At 39.6% G+C, this 18,838-nt stretch overlaps 1 protein-coding gene across 1 annotated transcript in view; it reads right to left on the bottom strand.

The window, feature by feature from the left end:
* Positions 1 to 18,838, bottom strand: part of ca16b (carbonic anhydrase XVI b) — a 108,905-nt gene that overhangs the window by 21,397 nt on the left and 68,670 nt on the right. The window contains 4 exon segments of the mRNA XM_034219040.1: positions 3,184 to 3,376; positions 4,474 to 4,631; positions 6,821 to 6,887; positions 9,566 to 9,661. Of these exon segments, the coding sequence (XP_034074931.1) occupies positions 3,184 to 3,376; positions 4,474 to 4,631; positions 6,821 to 6,887; positions 9,566 to 9,661 (514 nt within the window).

The raw sequence follows: 18,838 nt of genomic DNA, 5'->3' as shown, positions 1-18,838 counted from the left end.
ATGTCAGCTACCATCCTTTTCACAATCAACACTAGAGCACCGGCAACGATAATATCGACAGTAGGCGTGGATCTAAAGTACAAGATAAATATCTTATCAACACATATGGGGCAGCTTGAAATAGAACACGGCTGTGATTCTTGTTTGTATTTGTATTTTGTTAAACCTCTTTTGTTCGCAATAATTGGGGCAACTTTTTTACATTTGGTTTACTGGTGAGCAAACATGGAATGCTGTATTAATAAAAAAATCATTGATCTAAGGTAAGTGTTCATTTTATGAAAACCTTTTAATAAAATGACAGTTTGGCTGCGAAATGAATAGGTGCGCCTGTTAATCTGCTCAAAAACAAATGTATGCAAATGGTTTTGTCTCAGATTCAACTGAAAAGAAAAACTTCAACTGAGACACAGTGCGATTTTAATGAATAGTTACTAATGTTTCATCACTGGCGCAATTACTTAACATGGTCTCTACTGAAACATCATAGGAATCTTCAGTGAATAGACTCACTGTAACATCCAAAAACCAGCCTCATATTGGTTTCTCAGTCCACAATGGCACTCAGACAGAACACACATCTTCGACAGATCCTACATTAAAGTTGTCTACAAACAGCAGTAAAACTGATATCTCCTAACCAAGCTGTAGAATATATTGCAAAAAACAAACATTTAATTGAAAAACCTGATAAAGCCGATTTGAACATGCATTCTATTTTTATTTTTTTATTTACAGGAAATGTAAATTATGTATGTCATCCGAGGGCTTAATAACAACACTAACCACAGTACTTGCAATTCATATTTTATCATAATGTGTGACTTGCTACAGCTACTGCCAAACTTTAACAGCTGAGAGAAATAAACTGGCAAACAGTAAGATAACTAATTTCTTTATGATTTGTTTACACATATATACACTTTTATAAATGTGTAAATCCACTGGTATTGGTAAAGCATGACATGGTTTTCAATGTACTCAGTAAAAAGAAAGCAGGTTCAAGGCTTTTTCACTGTTTACTGAAAGGTTTTAGATACAACACTTTTTCTGCTAATTCATGGTCAAAATAAAGGTCTGTTGCAGCCCTATGGACCATATCACCATTGACTAAATATCACAGTGCTAGAGTAATAAAGCAAACACTGTCCATTATACCACGGCAATATTACTTACCTGTATGGTGCGTCAGAGCTATGCATCGCTAACAGCTCAACAACTTTGATGGCTGTAAAAACCAAATTGATGGAACATTCAGTCAAGGTATGGCCCTGGCTCTCAGAACATTTATAAGCAAAGCCATCCTTTACTGTGCACAGATAAATATCCAACCTTACACAACCTTGACAGATGCTACCCCTGAAAATAGGACTGACAGTGTTAACTCCCAGCGCCTCCTATAAAGTATGGATTCTTACATTAAAGTACAGTCAAATAGAAATGCACACAAAGAAAAGGAGCAAGGGGAGGGGGAAGTGAACAAAAATGGAGAGGCACTGGTCCACATTCATTCTGCCTCCTGACATAATGCCACAAAAGCAATTTCACAACTTAATTTGTATGGGTCTATTTTAGCTGTGCCACATATTAATGATGATTGCTGATCGGCCTTGTGAGAGTGCTCCAACTTCATCACAAGCATTCCCAATCAATTCTCCCCACCAGACACCAACAACACCACTTTAAGGCGCAGCAGCCTTTCTCATTAGTGTCCATATTTCCTGTACTGTTCGGTTAAAGCAAGCGCCGCAAGAAACACACATAAAAGAGAGAAGAACAAAAATACACTAATCATGCCCTGCATGAGGTCTGAGCTTTGTTTTAACATGTTCTTTGATATAACAATGACTTGTAACAATGATACATTACATGTGTATTATGATGAGAGACCAATCTTTTTCTAAAACCAAATGTTCAACTATTGATGTGGTGATTTTAAGCAGAATTTGCTCTGTAAGAAAATGTCCCTACTAAAAATAATGACTTGCTTAGTCCATGTTAATTTACTGACCTACTGATTAGAGCCAAGTCTGAATTGGTCTCTGTGCTGAGCTTAGCTAGTTAAGCTTCCTGAACATTGCTCCCAAACACAATCAATATTCTCAATTATTATTTTCACCAGAAAAAAAAGGTAGGTTGGAAGACAAATTGTGATCCTTAATATGACATTAAGGATCACAATTTATCTTCCAACCTACCTTTTTTTTACGTAGAGATTGCAGATTTATATGGGACATGAGAAAATAAACAATTTCTGCGACAAATCCCACAAGGACTCAATATGCCCAATTTACTAGCCCTATGCAATGCAGACTGTACACCCAGGGGTCTTGTGATAATCCTTTCATTCTTCATTAGTAAGGAGACATGGCAAGGCAAGCATGTCAGGCTGACTAGCTTACCAAATGCAAGTACCATAGCCCTTCCTAGGAGAGTCAGCATATCCTTTTTCTTTATCATACTAATAACACTAGGACTAACTCCCACTTCTGTTAAATGCAGAGGTCAAATGTCACTGTATGTGTGACAATTAAAGAGGGTTTCATCCTCCAATTCTATTTCATCCTCCAATTCTATATTTATTTCCCTTTCCTATGCACGTACCATTAACTGGTCAGGCTGCTGTGTTTTGCATGAAACATCCAGCCAAAGCCTCAGCCTCTTACCACAATATCATGTAGACATCACATCTATATTAAACACCCCCTTGAGGGTTGTCATCTTAATACCAGTCAGCTGGAAACCTCAAAAAGACAGGCAAAATGTTCAATTGCCTCATGAAGCTAATGTTACTATACAGCTAACAAACCCTTCCAGGGACAGTTGACATTTCAATCAAGAAAATCAATGTTCAATCGGCTAGAACTGAGTCTGATTTTGTTTGCCAATGTTTAAAGTCCAGGACACATCGTTTAGAAAACAATAACAAAACAAAAAAACATTATCATTGTAAACTACATATCTGCTTTGTAGTCAGCTTTTGAATGGGATTTGACATAAGCGGATCTCTGATATAACTGCAGTTTACACAGTAATGAACTATACTAACCGCTTACCTTAACAAAAAATGTAGGCAATTTGATGTTTAGGAAGAAATGCACAGGATTGTAATCATTGGTAAAATCAGTGGTGCTGTGGTTAAAAAAACAGGGGGAATGTGATACAATGGAGGACAACGCTTACCTCTTGAAGCCTCAGTGCTGTGAGGACTACTCAGGACATCGGTTAAATCTCTCTGCCATGCGTCCTTTACAGCCGACTTAAAGACTTTCCTATCATCCAGGTCCTGCAGGGGCCGGAAGTTGTTCCTCAGGTACTCGACAGACTTGACGTGGTCCTGTTGCTCTGTTGTAAAGATGGAGTAAAAGGCCTCCAGCTAGAGGGAAAGAAACAGAGAATAGCTATTGAAGCAACATTTAAGTGATAGTGTTACTATGGGTGTGTGTGTGTGTGTGTGTGTGTGTGTGTGTGTGTGTGTGTGTGTGTGTGTGTGTGTGTGTGTGTTGAATAAAATATATATCATGCAGGACTGCATTTTTAGCCACTTGCCAGCAGCTGACTGTTCACAACTGCTGCAGAGTATTTGCAAGAAACATCCACACCACAGGCAGCAGTAGGCACAGAGCTCAATCATCATCCTGGCTACCTACTGGGCTGTAACTTCTCAATGGGGCAAATTTGTGGTCATTGATTGCCCTGAATGATCTCCCGCCGCGCGCTGTAATGACTACATATTACAGATACTGGGGAATCAATGTGTCCTATGCGTGCTTGGTGAAATAAATTACAGGTTCATAAAAGACTATCTGTAAGCGTCACAAACATTGTGGCGCTGGTCAATATTCTTGCAGCAGATGTCATTTTTGAACAAAAGATTTGTCCTCTTGCAAGTTAATAGAAATTCCACTGAGCCCTGCACATTTCTACCGCACAGAACGCTCTAGAGAATACGCAGCTGAGTTACCCAAGAATTGTATGTATAAAAGATGCAGCAATGTACTGTGTATGGGATCAGCATAGTTAAACTGCTGTAAAGCATATAGCCGAGTCCTATAAAATGCTTCATTTTGCACTCAACATATGTAAAAAATGTACTGCGCTAATTTAAATTAATGAACATTTCTGTACTTGACCAATTTTAATTGTGTTATTAGCAGCCTCCGTGTGCAACAGTATTATATTTAAGACGCTATAGTCTCAGACCAACAGCATAGTATATGCATGAAAGTGATCACACACTATCATTCCAAGGCGAGTAATTGGCTCGCCGTCCCTGCTTACTCATCCACTATATGAGCAGTTATGGTTCATATGCAGAGGAGTTGGGGAGGAACGAGGGAAAACGGGAAGAAGGAGGAGAGGTAGATGAGGGGAGAAATTGCTTGTGCGGTGAAAACTTGGTACAGCAAGTGATCCAGTGACTGTGTGCAAATGAAGAATGTCTTGGCATGTATGTGTGGGGAGTTAACACACCTGTGAGTGGGACAGATACACAGGCCTGGAGAAGATGATCCACTCCACCACCTTGATGCAGGGCGGGGTGGTCAGAGAGCCGGTGTATCGGTAGTAATTGTCCACGGACGACGGCAGCAGATCCCTCAGAATGAACGACCTGAGGTTTGTTTCCTTTTCTGGGTAGAGCATGGGATCAAAATGTGTCAGGGTACACAAATAGAACATTCTTACCATCCTTAATAACTTTACTGAAAACTCTGCATATCTACAGTTACATTTAGTCCAATGTTAACATATATTTATTTTATTTCATTTCGCCCCCATGCTTTCCTGAACCTCCAATAGTGGAATTATGGTGACAGCGGTTGTCACTCTGGCCAAATCTCTTTACACAAATATCTCCCTTTGGTCCTCCGTAGAAAGGAGCAACGGGAGAGGAGTCAGATAAAATGGCCTGCTCTGACAGCTGATCCGTGGCTGGGTGGTTGCCTACTCTACGTGTAACAACTGTCACATGGGCTGCAGGGATTAAGACTGATCCAAATGATTACCGGCTCAGTTCTGTCCTCCATGATCAGAACCATGCAAAGCTGTGTAAAGAAAAACAAAACAGAACAGCAGGAAGATCCTTTTATCCCCTGCAATTACGCTGTGTGGGTTATGCTAGTGGGCTTGTTTTTCGCTTGAATTATGACATGAAAAACACAAATAAAGCGGAATTTATGTCAAATACAATCTCTCACAGCTCATGAACTTGTCTAAAACAGCAGAAGCTCGGGGTGATAGGACTGATATGACTACAGAGGCACTGGAAGCCTCGCCCCCATGCCTCATCTGTACTCAAAGTCAAATTCAGTATTCACAGCCTTTCTTCTCCCCGTCTTCAGACAGTGTACGTGCCCTATCGCCCATGGGCCGCCGAGATGCTGATGGATGGATGACTGTGGGATAACGAGCTAGCGGAAAACCAACCAACCTAACAGGGGAGGAGGCGAGGAGCATTTAGCAGCCAGCAGGAAGACAGTCCAACAACCACCACACCCACACTGAGCTCTCTCTCAGCCGGAAAATGAGATACTGTGGTATTAGAGCACGAACATCTGTGAAAGGGTTAGCCACTTTACAAGGCTGATGGAGATTCATAAAATGACTTTGTACAATTAAGTGTTTTGGCAACCTGTCTTAATCAAGGTTGTGTAGCAAAAAAAAGCATACCCGTACGGAAAGGAAACCAGAGGTACAATGGTCTCCCAGCTGATAATAGAGCAACCAGAGAATAAAAAATGTCCATACTGCAATTACTTCAATGGAATTTTGAGTGCAGAAAATTCACTGAAAAAAGCGACCTATTTTCAGATTCTGGAGCCAATTCACAAGCTTTTAAAAAAACTCTACAGTGGTCTCTAAGTGAGCTTCCCCCCCCCTGACATGTTCTTTTATTTTCCTGCTCAGTCAGAAGATTTTTTTGCTCAATGCAAAAGTCAAAACCGAACCCATTAAATACCAAATAACATCAAATACCCATCTCCAGGAAAGTACAGAGTGTGAAATTGAAATTAAAAACGACTCATGAAGCCCAGCACTAGTGTGAAAACAGCAATAACTCTATGCTCCTATATATCTTCGTCCATTTACATGTCCTTGTCACTGTGTGCTTATGCTCACATAAAGACCATCAGGGGCAGGTTGTAAAAGAAGCCATACGTGTCTGTGTAAACAGAGTTGCTGTGTCCTAAGAGGCAGTGAAGGATTACAAAGTCACATTAAAACATCTGTTTATGGTCTGCATAAGTCACGCATGTAGTAAAGGCAGCATAGCAGCCAGAAATGTAAGAAAAAATGCCATGAACAGACATTAACAGTTTAAGTGTGAGTTTTAGCCTACGCAGGAGCCAGGGCCAACAATCCATACACATGTATGTCTGAGTCAGAATAAGAGTGTTGTATAGTTGAGGCTCAGATGTAATTTAACTGCTCTTTCTCTGCAAGTGAAGCTCCTCGGAGGTCTCCTGCTGTGGAGCTGTACTACCAAGGGAGAGGCGGTATCTTGCAAATGTTTCTTCCTTTTGAAGTTAAACTCTCCTCATATCTTGTGTTTAGATTCCAATGTGTTTGTTTGTTTTTCTGATGAAGACCAATGCTTAAAGGAAGAGCATTAATGTTTGTTCTAAAAGGTAAGGGGAGGAGCACAATGTCTTCACTATCACTGGGAATGTACCTCTAGGATCAAGCAAAACAGCAAAGTCAGAGGGATTTCGTAAGGATAATAGCTTTTGCAAATACCGAATTAACCACATTTTCTAAGTTGTGTTTCATGTGGAGGAAAAAAAGCAATCAGTGTACAAAAAACATTTCCATTCCTTACCGTGATGCACTACTCCTTTCAATCCCTGGATGATGGGTTCTACAGCTGGATTGTCTTTTTGCCCCAGCTGCAGGAAATGGCCAGAGACAAGAGATTACAAAAGGGATTACAAGATCCAAACAATAATCTCCCATAATGACTAAAGACAATCAATGTGAACAAAATACAGGGAGTGGACACAATGAGGGCAACATCTCTACAAACAAAATATAAGCCAGCTAATGCCATCTATTGGTATTGTGAAGTCTATGACGTCCATTTTAGTACGATTTTGAAAGTGCACGTCAAAGATGATTGTTGTTTCTGGGGTTGTACTCACGACTACACAGTACTGTATTGCGTAACTTATAAATGGTATTTACAACCAAACCTTGATTATCAATATTAATGGTTCTTTGGGGGAAAGTGTGATTCAATTTTCCATTATATATGTATTTTCTTTTTTTATTATTACATTTTTGTGAGCACATTTTCTCATTTTATGAGCTTTGAAAGATATCCTTTAGCAGGAGGTATTCAGTAACCGTATGAGGCCGTTTGGCCCTAAGCTTTAGCGTCTCCAGAGAACCAACACCAGTGTTGATTCCCTCCTTATCTATTAGGCCTACAGCTAATTCTTTGAAATGATTGAAGACTGGCAAATGTTGTTCAGCCCCACATTCTGCAATATTCCCAAACGTCCTAGTTAAGAGACAGGACTGGGCAAAACAGTGTTGGGATGAGGGGACCAATCTTCTCTTGCTCAACATTAATTCAGGTCAGTCAGAGGAGAATAATTGTGTGGAACTGAATGCTGAATGTGGATAATATGCACACCTCAGAGGCCATTAATAGGCCTTTGGGGAGACAAGGAAGAACTCTGCTCATTGATTAGAAATGGTGAATCTGAGCCAATGTGTGTGTGTCCGCTTTAAAAACTCTTGCACTGTAAACTGCTGTTCAGCGGATTGTGTATGGTGGTGCTAATTGCAGTAAGCAATAGGGCTGTCAGGACCCAGCGGAGGCATTTAGGTCCTCGTACACACACGGTTTATCAGTGTCTGAGAGTAGACCTACATTACAAACACCTGTGTCCCCATTCCAGCCTCGCTCTTCCTGAGAGCTGACCCTTGTCTATATACTATTAAGCTGAAAGTTAGCCTGCATTGATCGCCTGCCATCAATCGTAAAGATACTGCTAATAGAAACTAAGAGCACAACATGTGCTGCTGGTCTATGCTTTTTCACAGTTCATAAATCTTTGAAGTGTTTTAACTGTTAACAGAAATTAGGACCATTCTTGTCCATTAAGAGCTTATGTGTGCAGACCTTCAGGGGACAATTTGTAGTATCTGGGTTAGCAATCTGCAATGTGCTACAGTAAATAGAAAAAATAATCGGCTACTAGGTGAAGATAAACTCTCCTATCCCAACACAGGTGCCAAAAAACAATACTAATGATTAGATAACATGTATTGACCTCCAAAGCGAATTACCAACTCGGTCCTTTACTCAATTGGAATTATACAGGTACAACTATCCCCCTTGAGTCAAAATTGCCTCATCAAATGTCCTTTTTCCATCTTGTATTTGACAATAACTCTTATTTTCTTAGCACAATTCCCACCGCTGCATTTCTGTTTTTCTTTCATTTTGGGATATTTATTTAAAGGTGACATGTCATGCTTTTCCGGTTATTACCCGTCCCCTTGTGTGTTATGAAGGTTTTTATGCATGTAAATGGTGTGCAGAGTCAAAACCCTCAAAGTACACCATGTAGCGAGTAAAACTCTAACACAGAAAATACCTCCCCAAAACGCCTCGTTGGAGATACGTCACTGTCCATTTGATTCTTCCGGGTACATCATGATGTCATGTCGTCCCCGGAACGAAATGGACCAATCCGTGGAGCCGTTACGTTAAGCCCCCGCTGATTGGTCCAAATTGACCAATCCACGGATTTCCTCACACACTCAGTGCAGGCAGCTCTGCTGATTTCTCCTCCCTGGCTGCAGGCTGATAACAGACAGTTGGGATCGCGGCGAAATTCTCGCAGACCCATTCTCACAGCGTTTATCAACCTTTTTCTTACTCAATATCAAGCCACACTTATTGTTTTTACTTCGGCTGTGACTTTGTGTGTGCTCAGGGTGAGTTTGGCTGTATTTCGCTGTGTATCGCTAAACAAGGAAATCACACCTCCACGGAGCTCAGCGCGATTCACAACGTCCCGACTGGTCCCGACCAATCGGAGCACACTGGGCTCACAGGGAGGGGGGGGGGCAAGAGCTGCAACGAGCCGTTTAGTGGAGAGAGTGAATACTGCTGAATACACATACTTTACAGAGATGCTGTATGCGAAACCAATGTGAGTTTGGAAAATTGCACAGTATCTATTCTAGTAGACCTCAACAATGGAATTATGATCAGTGGAAATGGCCATGACATGTGACCTTTAACCATCCACTTGGTTTCTATTGTTCATAGTTTCAAGTAATCACAATTTATGTAAGTAACGCAAATAAATGCTTTTGAGAAAACTAATATTGATATAAAGGATACATCTTTAAAATAGCTATCTAGCATAACCACAGAGATATTTCTGACAGGATCAAAGAAGTGGGCTGACCAACAGACTGGCCCTCGTCATCCCTAGAAACATGACATAAAAATGTCTCTGTTCAAGGGAACTACAAGTGCAACCGTGTAGTCTCAGTTTTCTTCAGATTACATTTGTCTTGACCTTCAGAGCTGGTGATTCCTTACCTCAAAGAAGACGGACATGGCAGCAATGATGCGTCTTTCCTTGATGGCAGCGCTGAGGCTGTCAAAGTCATCCGAATTGTAAAGGTAAATCTGCATCTAGGATGGGACAGACAGAGCATAAACAGCTTGAGGAGTGGACAAGGAGAACCGACACTGCTCTCATCCATCACTTGGACACACTGTGAGGAGCTGATGAAAAGCTGTTTTGAGGGGCATAAAAGAGGGTGTATTCATCAGTCCTATAAATCTCCCATAATCTGTGTCATTCCTTTTTGTGTTCTGCCACTCCTGGGGATGCTCGAGAAATACAGCATCCCATTCCTCAGGGCGACTGTCCTCACAGAGACAAGTCACAAGCTGAGAGGAAGAACTGGAGGAATATGCGCTTTTCTTGTGTGCTGAGATCTAACAGAATGGTATGCTTATAATCATTGACTAAAATTACTTTAAATCACCCACAACATTGATTCTGATTTCACAACAAAGCTTAAGTTGTGAGAATATAACGCAAAAACATCATGCAGAGAATACATTATATATCTTTGATGACTGTGGTTTCCAATAAAACATTTTTTTCAGTCCTTTCATTTCAAAGCAGACATATTATGGTAGTGCAGATAAAAATCAGCAAATTATTCTAAAAGTAGCAATTGGAGCTGCCCATCATCTCGCTTACCCGAGTCTCTTTAAAATGAAAACCCTTTCAAGTAACTGAACCAAGTTAATTGGCAATAAAAAAAGGTCCTAGATGTTGATTTAATTAAAGGGTATGCTTTCCTTTTTTCATCTTTCAAAAGGGATATTACGTGGAAAATAAGCAGCCACCATTGACTGTGCTAAAAACAGATATATAAATAAGGATACATAAACAAGCTTATAAATAAGGACACATCCCGTAATGTGTACCAATAGCCTGAAAATGACTGAATCCAGATAGTTTAAGTTAATCAGTTTTCTTCGGACTTCCTTTAACTGCGGCTTTTAATGGAACTAATTAGTTGTGTGAGAACTCCGCAAGAAAGAGCTCTGGCCATTCATCACCCTTCAGATGTTATTAACTACATTACCCAATTAAGCTGACCCCCTTAGGCTCACTGACACTGGCTCACGTGACCTGCTCTTATTAACAGCACACTGGAAAACGTGATATTGTCAAACACTTGCATGGCAGGCAGCCAATAAAAATAAATGTTGCCGTAAGCGATTTGAATCACTTGATTGCACGCTTCGTTTCTCTGTACGTCTTCGGGCTCTGGCACAAAACCCCCTTGTTGGAGTAGACTTGATTCACATACACAGATATTGTTGGAAATTGTTGATTTTAAGCAGGACAGACAGGTGGTCTGACCGACATTTAAGCTCACTGAAGACAACACAGAAACATTCATACATGCTTGTTTTTGTCAGTACAATATTTACTGGACTGTTGTACAGAGACATATGTTAAGACAAATCTGAACGAGGTAAGTCTAAATAACCAACAGCTGGCAAGAAACCAGAGGCAACCGGAGACTGAAATGATAAACAAAACATTATTTGAGCTTTATGATTCACCTCCAGTTTTCTCTGTAGAGCAGATGGTCCACAAAGTTAGCGCAAACACAAGCTCTGAAAGCTGCTCTGCATTCTCAAGTACTAGTTAACCACAAACAGGTGAAACAATGAGTCATCATTTGCATGATGACCAAAACAGTGAGATGCTGAGGCAAGACAAGCAAACTACAACAAATTAAATGTTACTGCTGTTATGTTGGCTGTTGGGATTAAGACACTTTAAACACTAAGGATGAGAATTGGTATGATTTCATTGATAGAAATTAATTATCTATACCTCTTATCGATACAAGCCTTATTCAATTATTCACCAAGTGTTGCTAGGTAAAAGGCACACATTATCAGTGCCATGCTTCTGAGCTATTTTTCTCTCTCTGCAATGGTGACCTGAAATGTGTAAGCTGTTACTGTAGGTCATTGCACATTTGGAAATGTAAGAAAGCATCAATAAGAGGAATTGATTAGTCACTGAGGCGTGCTATTCCAGGGAATTTGACAACTTCATACTCAACGGGAAAGGCTCTTGATTACTATCCTTAAAAAAAACATACATCACTCTTTTATTGAGTATTGCTACAGTGACAGAGTTGAATGCAACTGCAACCTAGAAAATAGACACCAGCCGATAAAGAAAACATATTTACTATGTGAGATTATATGATTCAGATATGTTATCTAAGATAATTGCTTAACACCTAGCGTTTTATTCCACTGTTAACTCGTTTTCCAACAACACAGATGGGTTGTTAACGTCAGTCACTCCATGCATCACTAACCATGGCAGTTGTGTATTTTTCACTCGCATTCAATTTATGTATTTTTGTACTGTTTACTGTGTTCCATCTACTTAGTATTGTGTTGAGCTCTCAGGGTCACCACATCCATCCCCATTAGTCTAGAATGCAGATATGCTTTCAGTGCCACTGGAGCTTTTTCCTACTCAAATATACAGTACTGTACACCCACCCCGTACATTTCATACATCCGCAGTAGCGCGTGGGTACCCTTGCAAGGTGTGATTTGTAATCCATGTATAATTAATCTAACCTTGGTGACACCCTAATATATTATTAGAAAAGATCTCCTTATAGTACCTTAAGGCGGAAAAAAATCCTCATTTTTCATTGTGCTGTTTGAGCAAACAGGTGGTCCATCTATCGATTTCCCCCGCTTCACTCCCATGAAAAGACCCTGGTTAGATTAATGTCAAGCTCAGGAGCCACAGGCCGAGCAGCCAAGTTTATTTCTCCGTTGTTGTTTTTTTACATAACCATGTTACAAAAGGCAGAGCAGCTCTATAATGCAGCTTTTTGAATTTCTCTTTCCACCCCCTGTATCAAAGTGTGAACTATATTTGTGTGGGTTTTCAAGCTTCTGGGCAAGTGGAATAAACACTTTGGAGTTTTCCCCCTCTACTAAAATAGTAAATGCTTTATGCAGTGTGGTACAAACAACTAAGGGGTAAATGTGACTCATATGAATTGGAGACATAATTAGACAACAGATTGGAAAGCAGTCTCTGTTTAGCAGAGACAAATCAGCCCTGGAGCTCAACCTCCAAGGTCATACTGCTCAATTCTCGAAGAACGAAACAAATATATAAACAAACAAACAAAAGCCATCCTCCGCTGTTAAAGATCATCGGGAAGGTCAAACGCAAGGGTGTTGGATGTTATATTATCTCAAATATATCAAACTCTGTCAAAGTTTCAATATGAAAAATGAAAATGCCACATCTTGCAGGAGGAAGCAGTTAAATAGCCAAAGGCGAGATCCTGCATTACCATGTTCACCTTCAACCATTCATCATTTGATTTTCCTCTTTCACCTTTTGATTCGGAGAGTGAAATAATGCATCATGTTTGAAAGATGCAGGCTGAATTATCGATTTAGAGAATCATTTAATTTTAAAAAGACCTCCCACTCTGTGTTGTTTCTGCGTATATGGTGCGTGGTGTATGTTTGTCCAATATGTAGTAAATAGGAAACATCTTTGCAGATATGTGTACGGAGTATTTCTTTCTTACGTACTTCCTGTAGAAAAGACTAATGCATTTCCCATAAGGATAATGTAAGGTCGTTATGAGTGGCAATCATTTGGTCATATTTTTTCTAAAGCAGTAATTTATATGAAAATGTTTTTGTTGTGCAACTTACGAAGAACCTTGGAACCTTTCTAATCATATTGTATGTAGGCAATCCTATCAGGGCTGCATGCTCTTCACATGCGTGTTGGCAGAATACATATTTGAGAAGAGGGTCACTCATCCTTTCAGTTATGAAAAATATTCTCAGTTCCTTTGGATCAAAAGAGCTTTCCAGCGGCTTAAAGTGCCAGTAAATTGGTAACAAAATACACAGTTGCCATGCATAAGCATAAATACTCCAGACAAACCATTTTGGTCTATGTTCCCAAATGATTTCTTTTTAAATAGGTTTCTAAATGATGGTTATTCAACCAGAATAAAAGGTATGATAAAAGGGAAAACTATAAATGAAGCAACATAAAGTACATATTGCTTGAGTGTGTTTTTAGAACTCGAGAAAATGCCTTTTCTGTAACATGCTCATCAGCTGTCACCTATCATTAGTACACAAATAAACTGCGCCAACGATTTATGGCTTGACACTATAATACATTACTGTTTGAGCTGCCAGAGTAGAACACTGCGAGTAAAGATAAGTGAAGTGAGCTGACAGTGAGATTAAAAAAAACTGAAAGAGAAATGAAGGGCTGCAACCAGTGCTTAAAGGGAAAAGAAAGGTGGAAAATGCATTGTTAAACCTTACGCTGACATCTATGGAGAACATTATAAAGGTTCTGGTGGATGTAGATATAGCAAAAGTGCAGCTATAGATTATAGGTCAATGTGTAGTAGACCCCAATCATTTGAATGAACATTTAAATGTATGTGCACTACCGAGAGATAAGAGAAGGAAGACATATTCAGCAGAGTAATGTTACAAAAGACTGCAGAAAGAGAAATGTAAACTGAAATGCAGGCCTTATAGTACATCTGAAGAAACAGCTATCAGAGATGTGGAAACTAAAAGACAAACTCAGAAAGAGTGAAAAGAGTTTTATGGCAAGACTAAGAGTAGGCATAAGTGAAAGATCGAAGTGAAGGGGGTTCAACAAACTGTCAGCAGGGAGAAAGCAAGCTGTTATCAATTCTCTGTCCAGAGTCATCTTTTGCTCAGAAAAAATACACCATTACCAAAATAAACAAACAATACAAAGAAAAGTTCTAACAAAATAGATGCACAATATCAAACAAAGGTGGAACAGCATCTCTTCATGTCTCACAGACAGTTTGCCAGAAGACAGGCTTTTTATATCAAAGAGCCTGAGACCAGGGATAGAGATACATGTGCATGTGTGGAACACGAGCATTTCAAGCTATTGGGTAAAACCTCGTGGAGAGAGGGCTGTTGACCATCAGCGTCTCAGAGTAAGTAAGTATGATTGTGTGTGAATCTTAAGACAAATCAGGCATGGATCAAATATGAAGTGCCGCTTTGACAAAGTTGAATTCTCTGAGACAAACTGTACTGAGTATCCAGGTAACATTGGGAGTGGGTTACTTAAACCACTTAGAGATAGCCTATGTGAATGTTTAAAACAAATCTGTAAAGGGACAATCCAGGAATTAGAAACTAAAGATAAAACCTTTAGCCATGAATATATTCAACTGGGTCCACCAGAGGCCTGAACAAAATCTCACTGAATCTGAACTTGTTCTTCCTATTAATTTTTCAGAAAACTATGCCTGCAAGATGCAAACAGAAGCACAAGCTTATTATTTTGAAGGCAGCCCAAAGAAGGTCACAATACACACAGAGGCCTTTACAGTCCATTGGCAGACAGTATCCGCCCTGATGAGCAGGCAGTGTGGTACACCTGGAGCAAATTAAAGCTGTGGGCAACTTGGCCACAGATGACTTTTCTACGTGTGATAAGTAATGGACCTGTTACAAAGTACAGGACCGAAGCAATCATTTAGCCCCTTAGTACTGCCCCTTTCCTTTCTGGGTTTAAGCATGAACATATTCAGTGAAGTCCCATGAAAAGGGAGCCCAGGATTGCTTTGGTGGTGCTGTAAAGATGGGGTGCAGGTGTTCAAAAAGGAGGTGAGCTGCCGACTCCCCTGGACTTAAAGTCGAGATGCTGGCTAAACAAATCAGGGCCAACTAGTACTCACCACTGGGTAAGCTAAGAGAGCATTCAGAAACATGATGAGCTGATTCCAGGCACCACGGTTGCACAGTTGCAATTAAAAAAGGCAAAGCAGAACATTTAATTGGTGAAAGATTTCAAAAATCTCAACAACCCAAGGCTGTTTTGAAAGACTATTAAATCTTCATCTGGAAATAAAAATTGTTACTTCAAGTCAAGGACTCTCAAAACATAGCTGACACAACCATAGAGCTTGATTGCTTAAATAAGCACTTCATTGCCTCTGGTTCCCTCTATCGCCACCTGCAAGGGAAACCCTGTAAATGTAGACAGTGTTTTGCTTTATGCCAGTTTATATCATAGAGGTGTAATAGGCCCTTAAACTTTTAGACACCCTCAAATCACCAGGTCTAAATAACAGATAGCAATATGTGTTATTGTTAGCTGCTGATTATATTGCACCATCTTTAAATCTGTCCTTAGTCTGAAACCAAATTCCTCCTATATGGATGTCTTCCTTTATTTTTCCCTTTTTACATGGAGCAGAAGCTTTACTTTAAAATGATTATAGCACTCTAACATCCCTTTCATCAATTGAAAGTGATTTTAAATCCTAACAACATAAAACCAATGATATTTACAAACTCAAGGAAAAAGCCATTCATCCATCTATTCTTACGTTTGAGGGTCAATTAGTTTGTATCTGCGTATACATATATGAGATTCTTAATTGCCACTTCCCTCTCTTATAAGCTTCTAGATTCAGATCAACTTGTTAAATAACTTATAACTGAGTCTTCATTTCAGAAATATTTTTCGCTTTCTTCAATGCAAAAAGGAGACTTGTTGCTACTTTAACGTCTGTGATATAATATGATGATGTTTTACATATTTGCAATGCCTTTACTCCTTAGATACTGTATCCCATGGAGCACCGGCATTAATTAAAAATCTTAAGGCCCCACTCATCATTGCTGCCTGCTTTGTTGGGTTGGCTGTCCATCAATACACTCAATCCCTGCCATGTCCTTATTTAAAAAGGCAGTTCTTAACTTGCTTCCTAAAATAGATCTTCGTAAATGTATCCTTATGAAAGATGATATCTATTGATCTGTCTGCCCCCATTACCCGTCTTGAAAAGGGCTTTTAAGTGCACTGCTCCTGCATCTTGGAATATGTTGCAGGGGAAACTGGTCTCTGTAAGAGTTTTCAAAAGTAGAAGTGCCCCTATATAATCCAGGATATGATTACATGGGTCTTATTTCCATATACTGTGATCTAAAACGTTATGGTCCGTAACAGTTATAGTAGGTATGAAGCTTCGTTTCAATTAGCTGATATTGGATTGTATAGAAGATGGTCATCTCAATGAGGCTTTGCTTGGTTAAATACATTTTAAATGAAACAAATGGTTGATGTTAAAATCTGGGTCTACACACAAAGACATGATAAGCTACAAATCTACGTTTTCCAACTATATAATATACCTGGAAAGGCATAATGTTCGTCTCCTTGCTCAGCGTTTTTCTAACGGCTGCCTAAATTGGCCATTAAAGTAAATTCCATCGTCTTATTTAGAAGCAGGCCATCAAAGGAGCCCTACGCACAACAGCTTTATAATGGCTGTATATAATCCAGTGCCCTTTAACACTACATTGAACACAAAGTGATGTGGCAAAAATAAATCTAATTACTCAGCCATTCAGCATCAAAAGCTGTGCCTGCAGAGAGGGCTCCAAAGAACAGGGCCAAGAAACAAACACAGAAGGACTTGAGCTGCGTGTTTGGAGATAGGAGGGAGAGGCTCACTAACAGCCTTTTCCTGTTGTTTTTCACTGTAATATTAACAATAATTATAACCATTTGACAGTACAAGGGGTAAAAGGAAAACAAATGTATAACCCCACAAAATGTACGACACATTGGCACATTCATCCTAGAAAATTCATGGATATTGAAATGGTAAAACATAAACCCTAAGGCGCTAATAAAAAACACTGTGCACCACGTGAAAACTGAGATTTCTGCTTTAATCTGAAAACCAGAACAAATAATACCAAAAGGTTTTAGAATGAAAACCTTTTATATCGGTGCTACACGAGTAGGTGATGTTTTTCTCTCCTTTATTACTTGCAGTATGTTCTCCCTTTGTTTCTATTTGTCTTTTGGCAACACTGGCATTGAGAAATGTGTTTTGACCTTGTGCAACTAACACTATAAAAGCAAGAAAAGTACAACATTCTGCCTGAATGTTTATCTCATTTAACTCTCAGACTAAACTAAATGTTCCTTTTCACTCTGCCATTCATTGATGCGATAGTTTTGTCAATATTGTTCCATTCCTGCACAAAAACATTCAGCTTTAAAAAACAGATGTAAAAACAACTTTAATTCTAAATGTTTCTTTCTTATATTATGTCTCTTACTGCTTGCACCAAAACATTAAGCTACATCTGTGCAAACCTTGGCAAATGAAATATGTTTATTTTTGTATTGGGATATTGGAAGAAATAGAACTTGGAAGATGTGATTTCTCACTGCTCAGGGTTGATGTTTTAATAGACTGACTTGTATGTATAAAAGCCAGTGGTGTAGTGGGCATTGGCGTTTTTTTTAATAGTCTAATAAATATAAAATCATTGCCAGTGTTATCAGTTGCAGGTGTGTATTTGTTGTAATAATGACGAAAACATAATAGGCAGATTTCACAGTAATTATAATAAAAACGTAGCTCAAGCATTCATGCAACTTGATTTGAAGCGTGTGTGTGTGTGTGTGTGTGTGAGGGGCAGCACAGTGTGTGTGTAGTGTGACCAGGTGTCCCACACTGTGCGGGACTGCACACACAGCATTTTAATTATTTGTCCCGCGTCCCACAAATTGAGACTATGTCCCGCATTTGAGTGACAGTCACGCAGAAAGGCCGGATCGGTTTGCTGACAGCCGGCACCGCCCTTTATTGTTATATTGTCTAAACGGCATCATGTAAGCTGCGCTGACAGGCGACACAGAGGTCCACACTCAGTGTACCCCCCCTGTTGACAGTTCACGAGCGCGTCCATAGTGTCTCCCCGTCCACCCCGCCCACCCAGTAAAAATAAATCCCCCACTGATTAAAGCTGTGTAATTCCCACAGACAGTCAAGTTGTCTCTCCGTGTAATTCCCACAGACAGTCAAGTTGTCTCTCCGTTTAAAATAATCCTCTAAAACTATAAGTAATACAATGATTAGACATTTATTATAGTACATTTAAGATATATTTTAAAAAGGGGGGTATTATATGATTAAGGAAGCTTTTCTTTGCCTAGTTTTTCTTTTAAGTTGGGTTTCTTTAAAATCATTTCGAGGCTAGAGTTTACCTGAGAAATATCTTTTGTCCACAGTGAATTTATCTTTCTTCAATAATCCTAAACCCTCAACCTAGTGGGGTTTCTTGAAGTTGAAGTAAAACTAGATTTTAGCGTCTGTGTTCGGCCTGAATTCTACACCAGGCTCCAATATTCAATATGGACCCTCAAGGCCTCGTATTGCACATTTGTCA

This window comes from Gymnodraco acuticeps, unplaced genomic scaffold (genome assembly GCF_902827175.1).
Source record: "Gymnodraco acuticeps unplaced genomic scaffold, fGymAcu1.1, whole genome shotgun sequence".
In the NCBI taxonomy this organism is placed as follows: domain Eukaryota; kingdom Metazoa; phylum Chordata; class Actinopteri; order Perciformes; family Bathydraconidae; genus Gymnodraco; species Gymnodraco acuticeps.
Note: the sequence above shows the minus strand (reverse complement) of the source record. Positions and strands in the feature narration are given on the sequence as shown.